This window comes from Salmo trutta, chromosome 12 (genome assembly GCF_901001165.1).
Source record: "Salmo trutta chromosome 12, fSalTru1.1, whole genome shotgun sequence".
NCBI lineage: Eukaryota > Metazoa > Chordata > Actinopteri > Salmoniformes > Salmonidae > Salmo > Salmo trutta.
In genome coordinates, this window is record NC_042968.1 from 33,468,289 (window position 1) to 33,495,405 (window position 27,117).

Here is a 27,117-nt window from a genome sequence, read left to right on the forward strand (position 1 = left end):
CCAAAGCTCACGCTGAGGTTGGCTTAGTTCTGTACTTGACATGTGTGTCCTTTTAACGCAGAGGCTGCAGACCTCACGTACCCGGAACAGGCTGGTTACGTTTTCGTCACTGACTTATATAGTGGTGAGGGGAGAAGGGTGTGTTTCATCGTTTATAACCCGTCTCTTCACAGGGGCGGGCCACTGATTGGTCAGGGCTCTTTCCTTATGAAAACACAATTCTCTCATTTGGAAGCTAAAATTACATTTAATCTCCTAACAAACAGTTTCAATATCAAACATTTAAATTGCACAACAATTCCATGTGAATCTGATAACTAGAATGTGTAGACTTTCCCAGGTACAGTTTATGTCGTCCTGTCATCAGTCATAATGTCTCAGATGACAACCGAACTGACATCCATACTGATTTAAGTTCCAACGCATATTTCCAACTGGTTCTATTACCGAAATATGGTTCCTTTCCACCCACTTGTTTGATGTTCCCAGACTCTATATTTAACAAAGGCTATTCAAAAGTCCTTCAGTAGGGTCAGAGAGAGAGGGGAAGGGAGAAAGGTATTTATGGGGGGGTCATAAACCTTACCCACAGGCCAACTTCATGACAATTCCCACTATTCCCATGGGGTTGAGGCTTAAGGGGGTGGGGGTGCCACAGGGTTCAATTCTTGGGCCAACTCTTTTCTCAGTATACATCAATGATATCGCTCTTGCTGCTGGTGAGTCTCTGATCTACCTCTACGCAGACGACACCATTCTGTATACTTCTGGCCCTTCTTTGGACACTGTGTTAACAACCCTCCAGACGAGCTTCAATGCCATACAACTCTCCTTCCATGGCCTCCAACTGCTCTTAAATACAAGTAAAACTAAATGCATGCTCTTCAACCGATCGCTGCCCGCACCTGCCCGCCCGTCCAGCATCACTACTCTGGACGGTTCTGACTTAGAATATGTGGACAACTACAAATACCTAGGTGTCTGGTTAGACTATAATCTCTCCTTCCAGACTCGCATCAAACATCTCCAATCCAAAGTTAAATCTAGAATTGGCTTTCTATTTCGCAACAAAGAATCCTTCACTCATGCTGCCAAACATACCCTCGTAAAACTGACCATCCTACCGATCCTCGACTTCGGCGATGTCATTTACAAAATAGCCTCCAATACCCTACTCAATAAACTGGATGCAGTCTATCACAGTGCCATCCGTTTTGTCACCAAAGCCCCATATACTACCCACCACTGCGACCTGTACTCTCTCGTTGGCTGGCCCTCGCTTCATACTCGTCGCGAAACCCACTGGCTCCAGGTCATCTACAAGACCCTGCTAGGTAAAGTCCTCCCTTATCTCAGCTCACTGGTCACCATAGCAGCACCCACCCGTAGCACGCGCTCCAGCAGGTATATCTCTCTGGTCACCCCCAAAGCCAATTCCTCCTTTGGCCGTCTCTCCTTCCAGTTCTCTGCTGCCAATGACTGGAACGAACTACAAAAATCTCTGAAACTCGAAACACTTATCTCCCACACTAGCTTTAAGCACCAGCTGTCAGAGCAGCTCACAGATCACTGCACCTGTACATAGCCCATCTATAATTTAGCCCAAACAACTACCTCTTCCCCTACTGTATTTATTTATTTATTTATTTTGCTCCTTTGCACCCCATTATTTCTATTTCTACTTTCTACTTTCTTCCACTACAAATCTACCATTCCAGTGTTTTACTTGCTATATTATATTTACTTTGCCACCATGTCCTTTTTTTGCCTTTACCTCCCTTATCTCACCTCATTTGCTCACAGTGTATATAGACTTATTTTTCTACTGTATTATTTACTGTAAGTTTGTTTTACTCCATGTGTAACTCTGTGTTGTTGTATGTGTCGAACTGCTTTGCTTTATCTTGGCCAGGTCGCAATTGTAAATGAGAACTTGTTCTCAACTTGCCTACCTGGTTAAATAAAGGTGGAATAAAATAAATAAATAAAATTAAGAATGGGCTGCGCCTTTAAATTTTTTAAATAAAAAAATAAACATATTTCGATGATCTAGAAGATCACAACTAAACCCCAAAAGCCTTTAGGGGGGAGGGTCACTGCACTAAATGCACTGACTGTAAGTCGCTCTGGATAACAGCACCTGACAAAAAATAGTGTGGTAAATGGTAAAATGCAAATACTTGGGAACTACTGGTGCAAACCGTAGCGGCTCACTGCTGCCCCTGCAGGTGAGCGAAGGGTGGTGCGTTGCAGCGTACAGTGTCCTATCAGACCCAGAGGGCTTGTCACCTGTCAGGAGGGTTACAGTGAGACTGAGAGGTGGTAAGCCAGTGTCTGATTAAACTGGCCAGTCTGATTACCAATCCCAACGTCCATCCCGGACAGACGTGGCAGACAGACGTGAGTCAGGGCTATGCATGGGAACGTTCAGTAGTTGCGTTCATTAGGCACCAAACATGGACTGAAATAGGAAAAGACTACCTGGACTTTGTAAGAAACACTCAATATTTTCTTGTTGCAAAACATTTTGCTACGTTGTGCCCTAATGAACACGACCCACGACGAGGGCACAACTCCAGTCTGCAGTGGATGCAGAGGGTATGCTGCTTTAAGTCACTGATTGGTTTAGACCTGGGAACACGTATTTGTGCACTAGCCATCCAATCAGAAGGGGAAAACCTTGGACTATGGGCTTAAAGGATGGGAGTTGTGCACCTTAGAACTGATCCCAAACCAACATCTCATTGTCTTCTTTTGGTATATTTAATTATGTTGTGCTATCAGTACAAGCCTTGAGCTCAAATCCTTACTACAGTGATTCTGTCCCACAGTAAGAGTGGGGACGGCAGACAGACATTTTTTGTCCCAGTGGTCTCGTTTCACTCCGTGGCATCTCTCCAAGAGGTCTCTGTGACTGGTCACATTTGAGAGGAAATTAAGGGACGCTGGACTCCCGCCCATTGCCTTCTCTCCCTGCCGGTTGGCTGAGTGGAGAGCTGGGCATAAAGTCGTGGACTGTTCAAATAGAAATATGCCATGTAGGACAAACATGCCTCTCTGATGTGAACAAGGAATCACGTTAACTGCTCTATTCATGACATTTCTATCTGAAACGGTCCACAACGTTTGTCTACTGAACATGGTCCAGGTTCTTGAGAAAGGGAAAGAGGGAGACAAAAGGACAGAAGAATGGGGGAGGACCATGGTAGGAAAAGAGGAAGAGAGAATGCAGGAAAGTAAAGAGAACAAGAAGGCAGAGGGAAAGAGACAGTTATAAGAGGCTTTGAGAGAATATGGCAGAAGGGTTAGAAGAGGGAGATGCAGAGTGAACTATGAAAAAAGAGAAGTAAACAGAAAGAGGGGAGGATCGGCTGCCTGGCAGCCAGCCTGCAGTGTGTGAGGAGAGCGGAAGAGAGAGAGTGAGAGTGAGGAAAAAGAAAGAGGTTCTGTTCTCAGTGGGATCTTTGTGGCGAGGGAAAAACAATGGTCCTCTCTTTATTCTCACTGGGACTATGGTCACTTAGCCAATAAAAAAAAATGGCCCTCTTTCTTCCGCTCTCTCCCGCCTTCCCCCCCTCTTTCCCAGGACTGAGATCACAACACACATTCTAGGGGTTCACCTTGTATAACTTAAATCAGCGCGTTGTTACCGTACTACACTACACAGTACTATATATACTTTATTTATTTGACCCCAGTGAGTTTAGCTTTTTAGAAAAGACAACCGGAATTGATGTTGGACACAGGAGGCTGCTGAGGGGAGGACGGCTCATAGTAATGGTCAGAACGGAACAAATGGAATGGCATCAAACACCCGGAAACCATGTGTTGGATGTATTTTATACCGATCCACTGATTCTGCTCCAGTCATTACCACAAGCCCGTTCTCCACAATTAAGGTGCCAACAACTTCCTGAAATGTTGGACAATAATAAAAAGACTGTATAATATGATTCTTTGTCCTGAATAGCACCATATTCCCTACATAGTGCACTCGTTTTAAACTAAGCCTTATGGGCTTTGATCAAAGGTAGTGCACTACATAGGGGAAAGGGTGCCATTTGGGAGTCATATTATATAACATGATTCCTATGCTAAATCCAGCTGCCGTGTTTTAATAAGTGGTAATATATTCATATTGAAGGTAAAATGCCTGCTGCTGATGTCCAAAGGGTTGATTTATTTTGTCAGTGAAGTGAACACAGTGGGCTGGATCTGAGCAGCTGGTGAAAGTATGTGATTGTTTAATGTTCCTCTGCTTTCTTCACCCCTTGCCTCTCTCCCCCTCCTTTCTCTTGCTCTCTCTCTCCTCTCTCCTTTATCTAATCGCTCTCTCCCTCTCTCTCCTGCGGGGGCCGGAGTGCAGCCAGTGTGAACGAGGCGGAGGTGGACGGCTCTGGGGATGGTGAGTTGAAACTCCTCCCCCCTCTTCCGCATCCCTGATTCCATCTCTCCCAACACAAGTGTAGAAGAGGCCTTCTGCTGCCCCCTAGCACCCACACCCCTAGATCTCTGGCCATAATGTGTGTGTGACGGTGCTTGCCACTGGATGTGTTGCTGCCTGGTATATGTACAGATGTGCGTCAGCGTCAGCGTACAAGACGTGCTTCATTCACAGCATCGTAGACCTTTACAACCCAATACCTGAATGGACACACCTGAATACCTGAATGGACATCTGCATCCTGCATGCAGATCCCCTGAGTCATTGGGTGTGTCTCAAAATGCATGCTATCGTGCTCTGTACACGGGAGGGTCAGAGTATGCGTCCAAATCAAAGTAGGCGAAATGGCGCATGGAGGGCACTTCTCAAATGCGTACTCTGTTTGTAGATATTTTGAAGCATGCTTCGATGCAAGCTTCAAAGAAAAATGATGCAACCACGTAAAAAATTATGCAACATTTCTTGAAATGAATGTCGGCCATTATTTGAGCTGAAGCGAGAGAAAATACACTCTGACTTCAGAATTCAATGTTGCCTTTTCACATCTCATATGTTGCCTGACGACAATATTTAATCTTGATATGTTCATAAATACATGTTGTGTTAATTTTGGCATGTTTATCTGCCTACGTACCGTAGATTGCAAGCCCATAATAAGCCCATAGTAAGTCAATAGGGCTAACTACTAGTACTGTTAGCTACACTCAGTTAGCTAGCCAGATAGTCACAAAGAATTGTTAGCTAGCTACCCATGAAGAATTTAGGTCATTTTTGCCTGTTTAACTAGCTTTCTAACTGGATTATTACGATTCACATATCTAGCTGGTAATTAGGAAGAAAAACGTTTGCTTTGTGTGTATCTTGGAAGAAGGGTCAGTGAATGGGGAGGTGCAGCGTGAGGTAATACAGTAGGGGGAGTGCGAGTGCTTATCAAATGTAATGTGTTATGCATTCTCCGTACTCAAGAGAACGTGGTCGGGGGAATGCACGCGGAGCATGAGAGTGTGGAACACGGTAGTATGCATATTAAGAAACACCCATTGTGTCCAAACACTTGATAACCTCTAGTCTAGATTGATCTGCAGTCGTTTGATCTTTCAATAGGTGGGAATAACTAGAGATGTGTGTGAGGAGTTGATTATCTCTAATCTCTCTCTTTCTCTCCCCCTCCTCCTCTCTCCAGTGTTCTCCTTCCCATCCCTGTCTAATGAGGAGGGTCTGATGGGTGTCAGCAAGCCCCTGCCCAAGCAACTGTGGGAGGCCAAGAAGGTGAGTGTGTCATTTCTCATTGGTTGGAGAGAGGGACGTGGGGGGTGAGGTGATTTAAGACATAATGACAGACATGGAAGCCTTTTGGAATGAGATAATGCTGCAGATAAAAGCTGCAGTACTAATGAATGCATGCTTCCAATGCACATCATTCTGCCTCATGTTCTAGGACCATAACACTAAGACTGTTGACTAAATATTCCAGTAGTTAGATTAGTCATTTTGAGATTCCATCACTCTTTTTGCCTTTGATCAGTTTAATCACCTAATTGTTTCTCTATTATAGGTTCAATCCCTCTCATCACGGCCCAAATCCTGTGAAGTGCCTGGAATCAAGTGAGTCTTCAGGATCCATCTTCCATCCACTCATACAGGGCACTATGTTTAAACAACAATCAGTCATCATTATGAGACAAGTTATTTGTGATTCTCAGTGACAGCTGTCTGAGAGGGAGAAAGACTGGGATGTGATCCATATATGGTGTGTGTGTGTCAACATTGTGGATGTGCGTGTCAACATAGTCTGTCAACATTGTGTGTGTATGTGTCAACATTGTTGATGTCTGTATCAACATATTCTTTCAACATTGTGTGTGTTTGTTGGGTCAAGCAGTGCAGTACAGTGGGCTGCTGGTCACTACTATAGAGCAGTGAGTCAGTTATCTCACTGAGGGCTTGAATGAACAGGGATGCAAATGTTCACTTGCTGTTACATTTAAAGGGGAAGTCCACTCACACACATGGTAATCCACGCACAAACATTACTTCTCACCAATGCTATTATTGATAACATTATTGATAACATTTATTTAGTATATTTCACATACAATGCCTTAGCCACACAACAAAAAGGCCATAACTCCGCCCAAAAGTATGTCACAGATGTTACATTCCCTCCCCTCTAGCACATTGATGTTTATTGTCATGAGTCTTGTTCAGAACTTAGCGGTTTTCCCTTAGATAGGCCAGCTTCTAAGTCAAAATTGGCTATATTGTAAAAATTCATTCATTTAAGGTTAAGGTTAGGCATTAGGGTTAGCGGTGTGGTTAACATTAGGGTTAGGTTTAAAATCAGATTTTATTACTTTGTGGCTGTGCCATCTAGTGACCGCTCTGCAGAGCTGCTTCCAGAACAAGATTCATGACAAAAAACGCTGACCTGCTCCCCTCTACCCATCCAGATGCATATTAAACCTTTTGAATGAAGTTCCCCTTTTTAAAATCCGCTTCATAATTGGTTTTCTCTCCCCTCCTGTCCTCAGTATATTCCCATCTCCAGAGCAGAACGCGGGCCTCTCCAACTACCAGGGCTCGTTGAACACGGGCGGTTCCCTGCCAGACCTCAGCAACCTGCACTTCCCCTCACCGCTGCCCACACCCCTGGACCCAGACGACGGGCACCATGGAGGGGGCGGCTACCACCCCAACCTGAGCGGGGGCAGCAGCACAGGCAACCTGCCCGCCGCCATGATGCACCTCGGCATAGGGAATCACCAGGGAGGCTGGACTGAAGGAGGTGGGTGTTTGGGGTGGGGGGGGGGGGGCTCTTTCTCAATTAATCTTTCCTCTCATCTTCTCCTCCTCCAATGGAGGACCACCATGGACCTTTTCCTCCAATACGGTTAAGTAAAGGCCTGGAGATGGGTGTGAATGTATGTACTGTGGGAGTGTGGGGATGTGTCTTTTTTGTCTTGTGTGCACTCATGTGAAAATCAGGCACAGACACGTACATACATACAGTATGTAACCAACCATACAGATGCTTAGAGGATGTCCACAATCACCACATATTATTGTAATGGTTTAAACAATATACAGTGCCGAAGGAGGTATTTGTACCACTTGACTTATTCCACATTTAGTTGTTACAACCTGAATTCAAAATTGATTAAATAATAGTTTTTTAACCCATCAACACACATTACCCCACAATGACAAAGTGAAAACATATTTTTAGTAATTTTAGAAAATGTATTGAAAATTAAATACAGAAATGTCTAATTTCCATAAGTATTCCCACCCCTGGGTCAATACATGTTAGAATCAGCTGTGAGTCTTTCTGGGTAAGTCTGTAAGAGCATTGCACACTGTAATGGTTTTGACTTGAGGTTATCATTTATAGGGGTGCCAGGTAGGTTGTGCCTACCAGAGAAAATATTGGTTTCTCCTTTTAGTTTGGGAGGGAATGAGTCCCATCTGGTCCGTCAAGTCTACACCAATACAAAGGACTCATGTAAAAGTCAGGATGGAAATACACTTTTCATAAACCCTTAAAACATTGGAAATAACTTACAAAACAACTGTATTCGTTTGCGTGGTTGTATTACTAACAAATGATCACACACACACAACAATATAACAATAATGAGCTTTAAACAGCTCTGGTTCCTCCAGAAATGTCCTGTACCTCGGGCCTAAAAAGTCCAGCCCGGTAAACAAGTTCAGGGAACTCAAATGACCTTAGTCACGCAATTTTTGTCCGTTCATCCCAGTGCCAATCATACAATCAAAATAACAACTATTTTACCACACATCTCAATAAGTCCTCAACTACAACTAACTACATAAATCATCACGGTATACATCACACCAAAACAAATGAAATACCGTATACAAAAAAGGTTGTAGTCAGTCGGTCAGTCAGACAAGCCAATCCGCCGACAGATCTCCAGCGGAGAAAGGACACGAAGAACAACGGAGAGGTGTAGTCCACGGACGCAAAGAGTGGATCCGATCCTGGGTAAAACTTGCTATTAGGCTACACAAAGCACACTTTTAAAGCAACACAACAAACGGAAGAGAGAAGCTTCAGAACTGAGGGTTGAACACATCCTCATTCACGTTTCCATCACAACCCCACTTTTGCGCAGCTGATGCTGACTATTTAATTGGGAATTAAAGGGGAAGCGCCCTATTGGAAGGAGAAGCACTATTTAATTAAGAATTAAAGGGAAGCGCCCTATTGGAAGGAGAAGCACTGAGACGGTTCAGGAAAATTCAGGGCCGTCACACACCCCCTCCCCTGGAAAAAGCCAACCATTGCCCTGGAAGGCACATCTTGGTCGGGGAAACCGAGAAAGGTCTCCTCATCACTTTCCTCTACAAAAATATTCATTACTTTTTGGCGCTCATGCTCCTCAGCCGAGGGGTCACAGGCCTTAAGGCGTGAGACTTCTGGGTCTGGGAATCCGAGAAAAGTCTCCTCACTTTCCTCTTCAAAGATCTCCAGGACCTTGCGGCGCTCAATCTCCTCCAATTCCTCAGCCGAGGGGTAACAGGCCTTAAGGCGTGAGACATGGACAACGCGCATATCTTCACCTGTGTCCTCTTTCACCACTCGGAAGTTCAAATGGCCTCTCTGCTCCACAATCCTATATGGTCCTTGCCATTTAGGAGCGAGCTTGGCCGAGAAGAATTGTTCAGCTTTTGAATAAGGATGAGAGCGAAGCCACACCCGATCACGAAGCTGGAACTGCATGTCTCGTCTCTTCTTATCATAATTTCTCTTCTGCTTGAGTCGAGCCTGGATCATGTTCTTTGAGACAAGAGCTCTCAAGTCGTGGAGATGGACTACCTGGTCATAGCAAGCAGCGTCTGGAGTAACCTGCTGGGGCTGTAGCACCATCTCCAAGGGTCCTCGGAGGGGACGACTCAGGTTCAGCTCTGCAGGTGTGACTCCAGTGGACTCTTGCACAGCAGAATTCAGGGCAAATCGAAACTCGTGAAGGTGCTTGTCCCAGTGTTTGTGCTGGGTCCCTACATAGGAAGCAACCATTGTCTTCAAGGTTCGATTAACTCTCTGTGAGATTGGTCTGTGGGTGATAGGCCGTGGTCAACTTCTGTCTCAGGTTCCATCTTTGGCAGGTCTCCTCAAAGAGATCAGAGACGAATTGGGAACCTCGATCATACAGGATGTAATCAGGCACTCCCCAGCAAGTCAGGATCTCTTTCGTAAGGATGTTAGAGATAGTCCTTGCTGTGGCCTGACGCAGGGCAAAGAGCTCCACCCACTTGGAATAGTAATCAACAAAAACAAGCATGTACACATTCTGATTGGAGCTTCTAGGAAATAGACCCATCAAATCCACTCCTAACATTTCCCAAGGTCGGGTAACCACAGTTTGCTGCAACTTGCCAGCAGGCTTTCTACCTTCTGGTTTGTACATTTGACAAACCTGACAGTTTCGGATGTGTGACTTCACATCCATGCTCAAATGTGGCCAGTACAGTAATGCTTGCAACCGCTTGTAGGTTTTGAACCTGCCCAAATGACCAGCTAACGGGTCTTCATAGAAATGTTGCAGCAGTTGAAGGCGTAGAGTTTCAGGTATGTACATTTGGTATAGTGTTCTGTGAGGTAGTTGTACAGCTCGGTAGACTTTGTCTTCAATGATGGTCAGCTTGGTGGTAGGATTGACCATCTTTTCTCCATCTTCCAGGATAGTCTGGTACAAAGCCTGTACTTCTGGATCATCCTGTTGGGCTTTCCAGATGGCCTCATCAGAGATGGGAAAGTCCGTTTTGGGTGAGTCTCGACTGTTTGACAGGACAGTAGCACATGTAAGATGAGGGCCACCATTACCACCAGCAGGAGCTCTGGATAAGGCATCTGGAACAGTTATATTTTCCTTTCCTGTATTCTACTGCAAAGGTGAACTCTTGCAACCGTAGAGCCCATCTGATGAGTCTGGTGCTTGGTTTGTTGGTCTTGAACACCCACACAAGGGAGGAATGGTCAGTGACCACAGTGAAGTGTCTTCCCTCCAGGTAGTACCTCCACTTTTCCAAAGCCCAGACAACTGCAAGGCACTCTTGCTCGGTTGTGGAGTAGTTCTGTTCTGCTCCATTCAATGTTCGACTGGCGAACGCTAGCACTTCTTCAGTGCCAAGTCCAGTCTGTTGGACTAGGACAGCACCAAGTCCAACATCACTTGCATCAGTGTAAACAACAAAGGGGCAATCAAAGTTGGGATGACCCAAAATGGGAGGTGTGACGAGGTGTCGTTTCAGGGTTTCAAAAGAGGTCTGGCACTCTGCCGTCCATCGGAATTTCGCACCTTTTCGCTTCAATGCGTTGAGGGGTTCTGCCACCTGGGAGAAGTTCAACACAAACCGATGGTACCATCCAGCCATCCCAAGGAACCGTTGAAGGGCTTTGAGTGTGGTTGGGACAGGGAAATCTTGTACCGCCTTGGTCTTTTCAGGATCCACATGAGTGCCGTCAAAAGACACAATATGGCCAAGGAACTTCAGGGAGATTTGGCAGAAGTTGCTCTTCTTCATGTTCAATGTCAGACCAGCTTCCCTTAGCTTGTCTAACACTGCTTGAAGATCTTGAAAGTGTTGTTCTCTGTTCTGGGAGTAGATAATTATATTGTCCAGGTAGACGAAACAGATCTTCCCTCTGAGCTCACCTAACGCAATCTCCATGAGTCTTTGGAAAGTGGCAGGTGCATTCTTTAATCCAAAAGGCATCACCTTAAAGGAAAACAAGCCCTCAGCACAGACAAAAGCAGTCTTGTCCTTGCTTTCCTGGTCCATCTCAACCTGCCAATAGCCACTATTGAGGTCAAGGGTAGTGAACACAACCGCACCAGACAATGACTCCAGGATCTCTTGGATGGTGGGAAGAGGATAGCCATCAGTCTGGGAAACCTTGTTGGTCTTCCTATAGTCCACACAAAATCTAAGACCACCGGTCTTTTTTGGGATGAGGATGAACGTTCAATTATATTTTGTGTCAACATATCATTAACTTCTTTGGGCTATGTGGGACGTTAGGGTGCGCCACAGGTGGCACGCTATCAACAGCAGGTGCATTTCAAGAGCGGCAAATTTGAAACCAAATAAATGTCAAAATTCAAGTTTTTCAAACATACAACTATCTGGCACCCTTTGAAAGATAAACATCTCCTTAATCTAACCACGTTTTCCGATTTCAAAAAGGTTTTACGGCGAAAGCATAAAGTTAGGTTATGTTAGGAGAGTACATTGACAATAGCTGTGTGTAGTGTATTGTCAATTCAAAGACAGGTGTCACCAAAACCATAAAATCAGCAAAAATTATGCACTAACCTTTGACAATCTCCATCAGATGACACTCCTAGGACATTATGTTAGACAATGCATGCATTTTTAGTTCTATCAAGTTCATATTTATATCTAAAAACAGTGTTTTACTATGGCGTTGATGTTCAGGAAATCGTTTCCCTCCAATACCGGCAGTCAAGTCATCACAACAAAATAATTAATTAATATTAGAAAGCATTGGTAAAATATTATATTGTCATTCAAAGAATTATAGATTTACATCTCTTGAACGCAATGGACTTGCCAGATTTAAAATTAACCTTACTGGGAAATCACACTTTGCAATAATCTGAGCACTGCGCCCAGAAAAATACGCATTGCGATACAGACTAACCGCCATGTTGGAGAGATCTAAAATCGAAAATACCATGTAAATAATCCATTACCTTTGATTCTCTTCATCAGTTGTCACTTCCAAAGAATCCCAGGTCCATAACGAATGTAGTTTTGTTCAAAAAAGCTCATAATTTATGTCCCAAAACCTCCGTGTTGTTAGCACATGATCTAAGCCAGCCGGACTTCACTTCACATCACGAACGGAAAAAATATATTTACGTTCGTTCAAACATGTCAAACGTTGTATCGCATAAATCATTAGGGCCTTTTTTAACCAGAACATGAATAAAATTCAAGGCGGACCATTGGGTTCTCTTTTAAAACGTTTCGGAATGAGAGTACCCACCATCAACTCGCACGCCAGGTGTCTAATGGGCCATCACGTTCCATGGCTCTTATTCTGTCAGATCTCACTGTAGAAGACTCAAAACACTTTGTAAAGGCTGGTGACATCTTGTGGAAGCAATAGGAAGTGCCAAAATATTCCTCAGCCCCTTTGTTTTTCAATGGCATAGGCTCAAAGTCAATTCAACACATCAGGTATCCACTTCCTGTCAGAATCTGTCTCAGGGTTTTGCCTGCCAAATGAGTTCTGTTATACTCACAGACACCATTCAAACAGTTTTGGAAACTTTAGGGTGTTTTCTATCCATATATAATAAGTATATGCATATTCTAGTTACTGGGTAGGTGTAGGAGGCAGTTAAAAATGGGCACATATTTTTCCCAAAATTCTCAATGCTGCCCCCTAGCCCGTAGAGGTTAATGAGTCCCTTTTGGATGATTAGCTTCGCTGGGGACAAACGATATGGCTTCTGCTTGATCGACATTTCCTGTGTAAGGAATATTTTGTGCTTCAGGAGCCCGGTACGTCCCAGCTTTGAAGTACATACATCAGCGTTATTCTGCAGCTGTTCCAACAGCCTTAACTCCTCTGGCTGTTCCAGCTGAGCTCTTCTCACAGCCTATAAAAGGAGATCATCAGAAGGATTATCAAGGGTTAGTGGTACCGGAGCAATGGCAGAGAAGACTGCCACATTTGGACCCCAATCATGTAACTTTGTAGCTTCTGACTGGAAGAAATGCTTCTTGCTCGGATTGTATGGAAACCAGTAGCAATTGTGTGCGATATCAATCTGGACACCACTGAAGTACATGAAATCAATTCCCAACACGACAGGAAAAGCAAGGTTCTTGGTTTGTAGGATAACAGAAGGAATCATATAGGAGTGGTTACACAGGCGGAACTCTACCTCACTCCATCCAAGTGGTCGTTTAGCCTCACCATCAGCCAGATAGAGTGGACCTTCTGTCCACGGCTTCAAGTTGTATTGTGGACCTTTAACCTCCTTCCACAGTTTCTCATTGAGCAGTGTGTAGGATGACCCGGTGTCCAGGATGGCTCTTCCTGTCCATGGACCTATGGACAGGGGTACCACCAGTTGGTGTGGTATTAACTGAAAGGAAGGGGATGTCGATGGGGGGGGCTTAGGTAGTGACTCTTGGGGTTTCAGCTCTGGTCAAAGCACCCAGAGTAGGATGGTCGTTCCTGCGAAGGGAGTTAGGTGTGTTGGCCTGTTGTGATTTGTGGTTTCTGGAAGGGTTTACTTGATATGGTCTTGGACATGTAGCTGAAGAATGTCCCTTTTGGCTACATCTCCAACAGAACATGGGAGGGGTCTTGGCTGGAGACTGGCTGTTGTTGATGGTCTGGCTTGGGTAACGGTTTGGGTGTTTGTTTCTTTCTCTGTTCATATTGCTGTTGGCATTCTCTGTCCTTCTCGAGCTGCTGTCCCAGGCGAACCAGTCCATCGACAGTGGTGACTCTTTCTCTGAGTTGACTGGCTAGTAGTGGGTTGATGTTCTTCAAGATCAATTTAATGACCTCTTCCTCCTCAATGCCAGGTTTCCACCTTCTGCACAGGGAGTGGTAACCGTATGCAAAGTCACGGACACTCTCTTTCTCTCTTTGCACTCGATTCCTGACTCTGTCTGCCAGCTCATCTGTGTAGTCCTCAGACAGAAATGCAGAGGAAAACTTGGCCTCAAAGTCAGCCCAGGAGGTAGTGGTGAGACGTGCCACATCCCACCAGTCTCGAGCTGTCCCATGCAACACATTCCTCAATGTGGCAAGGAGTTCTTCGTCAGCCAGGGGATTGAGGGCAAGAAAGTCACGACATCTTTCCAGATACATTAGCGGATCAGGACTGTCATCCTTTTTCCCAAAGGTGGGGAATTTGCAATTTAATGGGCATCGCCCCCACATGACATCTACTCAAATCACCATGAACAAAAGAGCTAGGAGGGATTGAGGAAGTAGAGGGTGAGGGAGTTATCGGACAATGAAAATGAACACCAGGATGCATGGTGGATTGCATCCTGCAAGGGGTGGCTGCAGCATGGCCTTGTCTTAGGTGTTCTGAGGTGCCAGCTTGGCCCTCAGTGGTCTGAACAGAAGTGGACACCAGAGAAGCTCTGTGCAAGGAGTTGTGCCTAATGGAGGCCATGTCAACAGACACGTCAGCCAACATTAACACAATTAGAGAGCTCTTTCTACAAGTGGTCTACAGTGTTAACCAGAGGAGAAAAAAACAGAATTAACATCCTTGAGGACCTCAGTGTGATGATGTTGCAAGCGCCACTGGAGAGTGGCAGTGAGTTGGGTTTGTTGGTAGTCAAACTGCTTGTCCATGGCACCAGTAACATCCCGTCTTCCACTCTCACTGAGCTCCGTCAGCGTGTGGGTTAGAGTGCTCAGTGAGTTTCTGAATTACATGGCACTCTGTTGCTCTTCACTCAGACATTTGAATTTATGGTGGATTAAAGTTTGGAAATGTTGTTGAGTCCGACGAATATCAAGGATGTCACCTTGTAAGACTACAACCTCTGGAGATAAACCAGACAATGGAGGAAGGTTGGGCGTCAGAGGGAGGGCTAGCTCAGTACTTCCACACAGATCCATGTCAATAAGTGAGTAACTGGTTAGACCGCCTGTGGTCCAGACAGAGCATTCAGATTCCCAGGGCTCTGGCCCAAATCAACTCCATTAACATTATGATTTGAGATGTCGGCTCGATGGTCAGACTGGCCCTGTGTATTCCCATTGACAGGTATGATATGGATGAGCACATTTTCTTGGGGTGAATCCATTGTTTTAATTCCACACAAAAGATTTGCTTTGGTTATTTCTCAATGTTGAGGTCCCATCTGGGGTGCCATTTTTTATGTAACGGTTTTGACTTGAGGTTATCATTTATAGGGGTGCCAGGTAGGTTGTGTCTACCAGAGAAAATATTGGTTTCTCCTTTTAGTTTGGGAGGGAATGAGTCCCATCTGGTCCGTCAAGTCTACACCAATACAAAGGACTCATGTAAAAGTCAGGATGGAAATACACTTTTCATAAATCCTTAAAACATTGGAAATAACTTACAAAACAACTGTATTCGTTTGCGTGGTTGTATTACTAACAAATGATCACACACACACAACAATATAACAATAATGAGCTTTAAACAGCTCTGGTTCCTCCAGAAATGTCCTGTACCTCGGGCCTAAAAAGTCCAGCCCGGTAAACAAGTTCAGGGAACTCAAATGACCTTAGTCACGCAATGTTTGTCCGCTCATCCCAGTGCAGCGTAAACCCAGTGTCAATCATACAATCAAAATAACAACTATTTTACCACACATCTCAATAAGTCCTCAACTACAACTAACTACATAAATCATCACGGTATACATCACACCAAAACAAATGAAATACCGTATACAAAAAAGGTTGTGGTCAGTCAGACAAGCCAATCCGCCGACAGATCTCCAGCGGAGAAAGGCCACGAAGAACAACGGAGAGGTGTAGTCCACGGACGCAAAGAGTGGATCCAATCCTGGGTAAAACTTGCTATTAGGCTACACAAAGCACACTTTTAAAGCAACACAACAAACAGAAGAGAGAAGCTTCAGAACTGAGGGTTGAACACATCCTCATTCACGTTTCCATCACAACCCCACTTTTGTGCAGCTGATGCTGACTATTTAATTGGGAATTAAAGGGGAAGCGCCCTATTGGAAGGAGAAGCACTATTTAATTAAGAATTAATGGGAAGCGACCTATTGGAAGGAGAAGCACTATTTAATTAAGAATTAAAGGGAAGCGCCCTATTGGAAGGAGAAGCACTGAGACGGTTCAGGAAAATTCAGGGCCGTCACAACACCTGCATTGTACAATATTTTCCCATAATTTTTTTCTAAATTCTTCAAGCTCTGTCAAATTGGTTTTTGAATCAGAAACATTCCATGTTGTCTTGGTAAGCAACTCCAGTGTAGATGTGGCCTTGTGTTTTATGTTATTGTCCTGCTGAAAGGTGAATTTGTCTCCCGGTGTCTGTTGATAAGCAGACTTAGCCAGGTTTTCTTGTAGGATTTTGCCTGTGCTTAGCTCTATTCAGTTTAGTTTTTATCGTAAAAAACTCCCTAGTCCTTGCTGATGACAAGCATACCCATAACATGACGCAGCCACCACCATGCTTGAAAATATGAAGAGTGATACTAAGTGATGTGTTGTGCTGGATTTGCACCAAACATTCAGGACATAAAATTCATTTCTTTGCTAATTTTTTTGGGGGCGTTTTACTTTTTAGTCCCATATTGCAAACAGAATAAAAATATTTTGTCATATTTGTGTTCTGTACAGGCTTTCTTCTTTTAACTCTGTCATTTAGGTTAGTATTGTGAAGTAACTACAATGTTGTTCCATCCTCAGTTTTGTCCTATCACAGCCATTAAACTCGAACTGTTTTAAAGTCACTATTGGCCTCATGGTGAAATACCTAAACGGTTTCCTTCCTCTCCGTCAACTGAGTTAGGAAGGACGCCTGTTAACACAATTTCTCACACAGAGTCCATGCAACTTATTGTGTGACTTGTTAAGACAATTTTTACTCCTGAACTTATTTAGGCTTTCCATAACAAAGGGGTTGAATACTTATTGACTGAAGACATTTCAGCTTTCCATTTTCAATTAATTTGTTAACATTTCTTAAAACACAATTCTACTTTCACATTATGGCCAGTGACACAAAATCTCAATTTAATCAATTTTAAATTCAGGCTGTAACAACAAAATGTGAAAAAAGTCAAGGGGTGTGAATACTTTCTGAAGACAGCGTGTGTGTAGATGGTTGTATGTGTGCAGATGCTGTGTGTGTTCTCACCGGTGCACTGGGGGGGCCCTCGGCCCATCTGCTGGTTTATGTGAAAGGGGTCCTGGGGGTTTATGGCACTTGTGTGAAGAGCCGAGTCCAAGTTGGTTCTGTGCAGGATGAGAAGATAGATGGAGGAGGGGAGGGAGGAGGAGAGAGAGAGGAGGAGAGGGTGTTAGTTTTCTAACCCAGTGGTGGACAGAGGCTTTTTACAGTGATACAGCCTGAAATTGGCCAGGGCACTAGAACAGTCTGCAGCACCCGGCCTCACCCTTCTAGAATCTGAAGTCAAATGTCTACTGTTTGCTGATGATCTGGTGCGAGGCTGAGGATGCCTCCAGGTTAGTTCAGAGAGTCAATTCAGTGGTGGACAGAGGCTGAGGACGCCTCGCGGCTAGGTCAGAGAGTCATTCAGTGGTGGACAGAGGCTGAGGACGCCTCGCAGCTAGGTCAGAGTCATTCAGTGGTGGGCCCGCACTCTGCTCTACCTACACATGTACACGCCTGTGCGCTCAAACGTACATATATGCACACACGCGCACAGATCCTCTCTCTCACACACCCATTCACTCACACACACACACACACACACACACACACACACACACACACACACACACACACACACACATCTCTTTCACTGGCTACAGCTGAGGGCTTTCTCAAGTGCTCTTCATTAAGCTCCAATGGCTATGTTTATGCTTCACTCTCCCTCTAAGGACAAATCTCTCCCTCCCTCTCTCTCTCCCCATCCCTCACTTTCTCTTCCCCTTAAGGAGGCATCTCTCACACTCTCCTCAAGATGGACACCCTCTTTCACAGGGTGGTTATAACATATACCTACTACCATACCCCATTCAAAGGCACTTAAATCCTTTGTCTTGCCCATTCACCCTCTGAATGGCACACATCCTTGTCTCAATTTTCTCACGGCTAAAAAATTCCTTCATGTACACTGATTGAAGTGGATTTAACAAGTGACATCAGTAAGGGATCATAGCTTTCACCTGTATTCACCTGGTCAGTCTGTGTCATGGAAAGAGCAGCTATTCTTAATGTTCTGTTCACTCAATGTAAATCATTGTGTCTCTGTATTCTGTGCTGGGTTTGTGCCTGGGGAGGAACCACCCTGTAGGGTAGTGGAAAGTGCTCAACTTTATTTTATTCAAAAGACCGTTGTTAAAAGGGTGATCCAAGCCATGGACCGATCGCCAATAATAAAAAAAGGGCCAACAAGCCAAGACCTTCACATTGGGTGTTTTCTGAACCACATTATTATTTACAAAATAAGGCATTAAAGGCCCAGTGCAGTCAAAAAAAGGGATTTTCCTGTGTTTTATATATATTTCCACACTGTGGTTGGAATAATATTGTGAAAATTATGTTAATAGCCTTTTAGTGTAAGAGCGGTTTGAAGAGACTGCCTGAAATTTCAGCCTGTTTTGGTCTGCCTGGTGACATCACCAATAAGAAAAAGTCCCAAACCTCTGCCAATAGCAGCTAGTTTTCAGTTTTCCCCTCCACTCAGACCACTCCAGACAGTCCTAGCAAAATTCTTGCTAAGAAATTGCTCTTTGCTATGAAGCTATTTTTGTTAGTTTTCAATTAAAATTGTCAAAAATAATCGCAGTAAGGTACTTAATTGTTACCCAGAAATGATAAAAACGGCTGCATTGGGCCTTTAGAAGAATCATGTTTGGCCCCATTTTTGATTTCCACACTGTAGTGGAAATGGAAATAGACTTGTGATTGGAAGTTGGAAGTGAGCTTCTCCAACCAGAGTAAAGTGAATATAGAGGGATGTCTTTATCCAACCCTCCTCCCTCTGAAATCTACCACTATCTAATCACTCCTCTCTTTCTCTGACCCTCTCTCTCTCTCTTTCTCTGACCCTCTCTCTCTCTCTAACTGTCTCTCTCTCTGTCTGACCCTCTCTCTGTCTGACCCTCTCTCTCTGTCTGACCCCCCCCCCCCCCCCTCTCTCTCTCTCTCTCTCTCTCGGACCCTCTCTCTGTCTGACCCTCTCTCTCTCTCTAACTGTCTCTCTCTCTGTCTGACCCTCTCTCTGTCTGACCCTCTCTCTCTGTCTGACCCCCCCCCCCCCTCTCTCTCTCTCTCTCTCGGACCCTCTCTCTCTCTCTCTCGGACCCTCTCTCTCTCTCTCTCGCGCTCTCTCGTACCCTCTCTCTGACCCTCTCTCGCGCTCTCTCTCTCTCTCTCTCTCTGACTCTCTCAAACCCTCTCTCTCTCTCTCTCTGACTCAGACCCTCTCTCTCTCGAACCCTCTCTCTGACCCTCTCTCGCTCTCTCTGACTTTCTCTCTCTAACTCTCACGTACCCTCTCTCTCTGACTCTCTCGCACCCTCTCTCGCACCCTCTCTCAGGCCCTCTCACTCTCGGACACTCTCTCTGTCGGACACTCTCTCTCTCTCTCTGTCTGACCCTCTCTGATCCTCTCTCTTGCTCTCTCGTACCCTCTTTCGCTCTCTCGTACCCCCTCTCTCTCTGACCCTCTCTCTCTCTCTCTAACCGTCTCTCTCTCTCTCTCTCTCTCTCTGACCGTCTCTCTCTCTCTCTCTCTCTGACCCTCTCTCTCTCTCTCTCTCTCTCTCTCTCTCTCTCTCTGACCGTCTCTCTCTCTCTCTCTCTGACCGTCTCCCTCTCTGACTCTCTCTCTCTCTCTGTCTGAACCTCTCTCTCTCTCTCTCTGACCCTCTCTCTCTCTCTGAGACTCTCTCTCTCTCTCTGACCCTCTCTCTGACCGTCTCTCTCTCTCTCTCTCTCTCTCTCTGACCCTCTTTCTGACCCTCTCTCTCTCTCTGACCGTCTCTCTCTCTCTCTCTCAATTCAATTAAATTTGCTTTATTGGCATGACGTAACAATGTACATATTGCCAAAGCTTATTTTGGATATTTACAATATAAAAAATAAATCAAAATGAGAATCAAAATTGTCAACGGGACAACAGTAACAACAATAACCAAGGGTCAAAATAACCATACATTCAACAATAACAATAGTCATACAGTAGAGTACATGTGCAGGTTTATTGGTCTGTCAGACACTGTCACTCAACTTATGGCAGGCAGCAATGTAGTGCGCTGCCAACCCACAGCTCTCTGCGTCCTCCCCCAACAGGACGGGTAGCCTGTCCTCATCAGAGAGGTCTTTGAAACCTTGAATAAGGGTTTCAAATTTAGGGAAATGACACTCTCTAATTGTTTTATATTTTTTACATTTTGTCAGGAAATGCAGCTCCGTCTCAGGTTCTGCTGTTGTGCAGTGGTTTACAGCCTTTGCTCTACAGGGAGCCAGGTTTTCCTGTGACTACCCTTCTCAATGGCAAGGCTGTGCTCACTGAGCCTGTACTTTGTCAAGGTTTTTCTAAGGTTTTGATCAGTAACCATGGTCAAATATTTAGCCATGGTGTACTGTCAATTTAGGGCCAGATAGCACTGCATTTTGCTTTGTGTTTGCTTATTGGGAAACACAATTACAATGTAGTTTTGTTTTGACTGTGTTGTAATTTGGTTTATTCTGATTGATTGGATGTTCTGGTCCTGAGGCTTCAGTGTGTTAGTAGAACAGGTTTGTGAACTCAGCCCCAGGACCAGCTGGATGAGGGGACTCTTTTCTTTGCTCAGCTCTTGGCATTGCAGGGCTTGGTAATGATATGAGAGGGGGTCACTGTATTTTAGATGTTTCCAAAACTTAATTGCTCTTTTTTGAGTTTTTATTATTAGTGGATATTGGCCTAATTCTGCCCTGCATGCATTGTTTGTAGTTTTCCTCTGGACACGTAGGAGAATCTTACAGAACTATGCATGTAATGTTTCAATGGGGTGTTTGTCCCATTTGATGAAATCTTGTTTTGCAAGTGGACCCCACACCTCGCTGCCATAAAGTGCATTTGGTTCAATGACATATTCAATTAGTTTTAGCCAAATCTTAATAGGTATTTCAATTTTAATTAGCTTTTTAATGGCGTAGAATGCCCTGCGTGCTTTCTCTCTGTTCATTCACTGCCTCATTAAGGTGTCCAGTTGAGCTTATTTTTAAACCTAAGTAATTGTAGCGTGTACAGTACTCTATATATTTTGTACCAATTGAGAACTTTGGTCTAATTCCCTGAGATCTGGATCTTCTCTGGAAAATCATTATTTTAGTCTTTTTGGGGTTTACTGCCAGGGCCCAGGTCTGGCAGTACTGCTCTAGCAGATCCAGGCTCTGCTGTAGGCCAGGTGCTGTGGGTGACAGCAGGCATAGGTCATCTGCGAAGAGTAGGCATTTAACTTCTGAATTGTGGAGACTAACACCAGGGGCTGAGGATTTTTCTAGAATAGTGGCCAATTCGTTAATGTAAATATTGAAGAGTGCAGGGCTCAGATTGCAACCCTGACGAAGGCCCCGCCCTTGGTTAAAGAATTCTGTTATTTTCTTACCAATTTTAATGCTGCACGTATTGCCAGTATACATTTATTTAATTATGTCATATGTTTTACCCCCTACACCACTTTCAATAACTTTGTAGAACAGTCCTGTATGCCAAATAGAATCAAATGCTTTTTGGAAGTCGATAAAGCAAGCGTATATTTTGGTATTATTTTGGTGGACATGTTTATCTATCAGGGTGTGTAAGGGGTAAATATGATCAGTTGTGCGATGTTTTGGTATAAATCCAATTTGGCTTTTACTCAAGACATTGTGCTTATTAAGGAAGTTTAGAACTCTTACATTGATGATACTACAGAAAACCTTCCCCAGGTTACTGTTCACACAAATGCCTCTGTAATTGTTAGGGTCAAATTTGTCTCCGTTCTTAAAGATTGGGGTTATGAGTCCTTGATTCCAGATGTCAGGGAAATAACCTACACTCAGGATCAAATTAAACAGTTTTAATATAGCCAATTGAAATTTTGCACTAGTGAGTTTGAGCATCTCATTTAGGATGCCATCAGGTCCGCATGCTTTTTTAAATTTGAGGGCCTGAAGTTTCTTATAGAGCTCCTGGTCAGTAATTGGGGAGTCCAATGGATTTTGATTGTCCTTTATAGCTTTTTCTAATCCATTCAACTTCTCATGAATTTGGCGTTGTTCTGCATTTGTATCAATTTGAACAGTGTTGTAGAGTGTTTTGAAATGGTTTGTCCATATGTCACCATTTTGTATCGCTAATTCCTCGTTTAGATTTTTTAAAAGTTTTTTCCAATTTTGCCAGAAGTTGTTTGTGTTTATGGACTCCTCAATTAGTGCCAGCTGCTTGCTGTTGTACTGTGCTTTTTTGGTTCTGAGTGTACGTTTATAGAGTTTTAAAGTCTCACAGTAATGAAGGCGTAATTCACCATTATTTGGGTCTCTGTGCTTTTGGTTGGATAGTGTTCTAAGTTTTTTCCTTATAATTTTACAATCTGCATCAAACCAGTTGTCATCTGTGATTTTTTTTGTTTTGTTTATCAATTTCAATTGTGCTTCTTTTGCCGTTTGCCTGAATATATAGTTGATGTTTCATACTGCTAGATTGATGCCTTCTTTACTGTGAGTGAATGTGGTATCCAGAAAGTTATCTAAGAGTGTTTGGATATTTTGGTTCCAGGTTGCTTTCTGGTATTCTTCTGTGCTGTTTTGGGCCCATCTGTATGAATTTCTGATGTTGTACAGCTTACTGGGCTGTGAATGTGTGGTTGTTTCCATGTCTGTTCTTTTGAGGAACAACGTAATTTGGCTGTGATCAGACAGAGGTGTTAGTGGCTTGACAGTGAATGAGCTGAGAGAGAAAGGGTCCATGTCTGTGATCATATAGTCTACTGTACTGTGGCCAAGAGGTGAGCAGTAGGTGAATCTCCCCAAAGAGTCCCCCCGTAACCTACCATTGACAAAGTACAGACCCAGACTTCTACAGAGCTGCAAAAGATCCCTTCCGTTTTTGTTGACGGTGCTGTCACTGTTGTTTCTATGGGGGAGATTAAGACAGTTAGAAACAGTATGGCCTGTAATAAAGCTGTCCCCTCGTGTGCTCGTTAGATCAGGTTGTGTTCCTGTTCGCGCATTTGTGTCCCCACAGATGAGCACATTTCCCTGGGCCTGGAAATGGCACGTCTCTTCCTCAAGGGTGGGGAAGATCTCCTCTGAGTAATATGGGGATTCTGGGGGGGGGGGGGGTGGGGGGGTGGTATATACTGCGCAAAGGAACACATCTTTTTCTGTCAGTACAAGTCATTTTTTTAGTTTTAACCAAATGTGATATTTGCCAATTTTGAGGGGATCAATTAGATTTTGTAGTTCGGATTTGTACCAAATGATCAATCCTCCAGAGTCTCTGCCTCTATTGACAGAGCTGTGTTTTTGTGATGGCACAATGACCTCTCTGTAGCCTGTGGGACAGTGAGTGACAACGTCAGCCTTACACCATGTCTCCTGCAGAATGATGACGTCAACATCTTTAAGATTTTTGTTGAACTCCAGTGCTAAACTCTTCAGTCCAAAGGTTGATGAGTTTAGGCCCTGAATGTTCCACATGCTAACTGATAGCGATTTCATGTTGCAAAAAGAAAGAATAGCAGTCACAAATACAGTAACTACTAACTAATAAGTTGTTAAGAGTGAGATAAACAGGATATCAGCTAACATTTTTTCTGTTATATATATATATATATAATATTCCTATTCATTGAACAAGTAAATTCTAGTACAGTGTGTGTGTGTGTGTGTGTGTGTGTGTGTGTGTGTGTGTGTGTGTGTTTGTGCGTCCGTGTGTGTTTAGTGCAGATGTATTGGAGGAGCTGTTTAATCTCACTTAATCCTACAGGGTTCTCCTGTCCTCTGACGACCTCTGCGCAGCTGCGCTGGTCCTGCTGTTGGGCCCTGTGGAGTGGAGGAGGGCCAGTTCTGGGTCGTGGGGCTTCCTCTCTGGTCTGGTGAAGGTGGTGGTCTGGTGTGGGGTAGTAGGCTGGGCCCGGTCCGGTCTGGCTAAGCCGATGGAAGTGGTGATGCTCTGGTGGTGGGTGGGGCCTGTGGGGTGCGCTGGGTCTGGTGGGGCGTTGAGGGGGCCTGGGGCTCCTTGGTGGTGCAGTGGTCTGGTAGAGGTCTCTGGGTGGTCCACTGTCCAGTGCGGCATGGGATGTTTGTCTACCAAGTACCACGTCCTTTAGAGACTTGGCAAACATCCCTACTGTCTGCTTCCTCAGGTGGGGGTGGTCGTGCAGATGCTCTGGGGTGATTGAGCAACTTGCACGTTCGGGAGTAGGCCACACCCTCTGGTGATGTCAGCGTTGACTTTCTGGATGGTACGGGGATGAAAGTCTTTGCGGGGCAGCAGAGTGGAGATGGTGATGTGGGAGTTGGGGAACCACTCAGAGGCCCTCTCTGCTACTCTGTTGACCAGGCTGCCTACTCTCTCTTGCTCCTCTCGCAGGTTGTTGGTGCCAGTGTGAATAATGATGTGGCCTGGTGTGCCAAAGTCAGGCTGGGACAGGATGTGGAGTGCATCCTGTGTTTTTGGGCACCATATTTTGCACACCTTGTGTTGGGGGAAGAGTTTATCTTCTTGGATGAATTTCCCATTTGAGTCAATGAGGATGGCCACCTCAGTGGGTTTTACCAGATTAGTGTGTTTACGGTCTGGGGCTGGAGTACACAGGGCCTGTGTACATGGAGGGGTGTGTCAGGGGGGGCCAGAGAGCTTCTCTCTGTAGTAGATCTCCATGTGAGCCTCCTTGTTGACTGGGGGTGTGGGTAAAGTGTTGTCGGTATGGGGGGGATTGTGGGTAAAGGTGGGTCAGTGGGGTTGTTAGGGGTGGTGAGGGGCTGCAGCTTCTCTCTAGGAGTCTCTACAGTCTGCTCTCTGTGCTGTAGCACCCTCTTGATGACAGACAACTCCTTTGCCATCTCCTCCTTTACCTGCACTAGCTCTCTCCTCATGGTGGCCTTTACCTCCTCAAGAGCTGTGGTAAGGCTCTCTCTCAGCTCCTGTACAGAGTTCTTCAGCTGGGTCCTGCACTGGTTGATCTAGTCCTGTAGAAGCTCTGTGTCTGGGCTGGTGGTGGTGTAGCTGGGGGGGCTGCTCCTTCAGCTCAGTAACCCATACCTCTAACACAGCCAGCCTGTCTCTCAACAGGCTGATGGTAGTGTGGTCTTGGCTCTGGTGGTTGTAGGCAGGCAGGGGGGAGGATAGCCCTGCTGTTGGGGTGCCTGAGGTGAGGGGAGAGGTCGGGGTGCTGTCCTTTTCTTTTTTGCTTCCTGCCATCTTCGTTAGGGTGGGGAAGTCCTGCACAAAGGAGCTGAGTGCAGCCTCACTGCCCTGGACCATGATAGTGCCGTTCTGATACATGTTTACCGTCAGAAACCTGTTTTCCTGGTCCTTATCGCTGTCCTCAAAAATGTGGATTTGTCTTCCCTTGCAGATGCCTTTCTTTGTGGTATAGCTGAAATGCCTGGTTACAGCTGTATGCCAGGCAGTAGTGTGGTCTGTGTAAAATAACAGGTTTGTAACAGTCCCGTTTTGTGAGCAGTCGGCAAACAAAGTTTCTGGGTTCTCCCTCAGAATTCTGTGTTTAAAATTGATTCTTCCCTTCTCTGATTTGATTTCTGCTGGGTATTCAAAAAACAGGGGAGAAAGTCTCTCAGTCTCTGCCGTTGCTGTCGCTGCTAGCGCTGCCTCAGTGGCCATGTTGCTATGGTTACCACCAGTAAACGGTTAGAGCTAGACGGTAAGCTAACTGATAGATTTGAATTTGGCTAGCTACCACGATGAAGATTGGTCTTTTAACTCACTCTCTGTCAATATTTTCCTCCTGTGTTGATCTTCAGTTGTACAATTTCATTACCTATACATTTTTTGCTAATTTAGTCGTGTCAATCTTGCTCTTAACAACCAAAAAGTTATAACAAGTCAGGAGCTGTTCTTCTGCATGACTTCTCTCTCTCTCTCTCTCTCTCTCTCTCTCTCTCTCTCTCTCTCTCTCTCTCTCTCTCTCTCTCTCTCTCTCTCTCTCTCTCTCTCTCTCTCTCTCTCTCTCTCTCTCTCTCTCTCTGACCCTCTCTCTGACCGTCTCTCTCTCTCTCTCTCTCTCTCTCTGACCCTCTCTCTGACCGTCTCTCTCTCTCTCTCTGACCGGCTCTCTTTCTGACCCTCTCTCTCTCTGACCCTCTCTCTGACCATCTCTCTCTCTCTCGAACCCTCTCTCTCTCGAACCCTCTCTCTCTCGAACCCTCTCTCTCTCGAACCCTCTCTCTCTCGAACCCTCTCTCTCTCTCGAACCCTCTCTCTCTCTCGAACCCTCTCTCTCTCTCGAACCCTCTCTCTCTCGAACCCTCTCTCTCTCGAACACTGTCTCTCTCGCTCTCTCTCTCTCTCTCTGACCCTCTCTCTTTCGCTCCCCTCTGATTGTTGGGATATTAACAAATGGGGTCCTGTGTGTGTATCTGGGTGGGGATTGGAAAACCGAATGCATATATAACCTTTACATTCTCTTGCATCTCCTTTTACCCAAGCAGCACTGTTCTCTGCTCCTTGCAGTTCATTTCAAACCAATGATGCTTACCTTTATTTAATCAGGCAATCTGCAGTTCAAACGATAAAGCGTCACCCTGACACTTTTTTTGTTTAAACAGCTAGTGTTGGGGCTGGATGAGTGTAACCACTCAAATTCATAGAAAGCGCTATGGATGCAAGGACTGAACATCCATGATCTCAAAATGATGCTATACAGTGCTTGTTTTCAGTTAATTTGTTTACAAACAATGTTGTAAACATGTTGTTAGACAGCTCATGAGGCATTTATAATT

The 27,117-nt window shown here is 44.8% G+C and overlaps 1 protein-coding gene across 1 annotated transcript in view; it reads left to right on the plus strand.

The window, feature by feature from the left end:
* The window catches only part of LOC115204765 (CREB-regulated transcription coactivator 3-like), a 110,338-nt gene that overhangs the window by 65,951 nt on the left and 17,270 nt on the right, over positions 1 to 27,117 (plus strand). The window contains exons 6-9 of the mRNA XM_029770471.1: positions 4,367 to 4,405; positions 5,628 to 5,713; positions 6,000 to 6,049; positions 6,976 to 7,229. Of these exons, the coding sequence (XP_029626331.1) occupies positions 4,367 to 4,405; positions 5,628 to 5,713; positions 6,000 to 6,049; positions 6,976 to 7,229 (429 nt within the window). The remainder of the gene's footprint in view (positions 1 to 4,366; positions 4,406 to 5,627; positions 5,714 to 5,999; positions 6,050 to 6,975; positions 7,230 to 27,117) is intronic.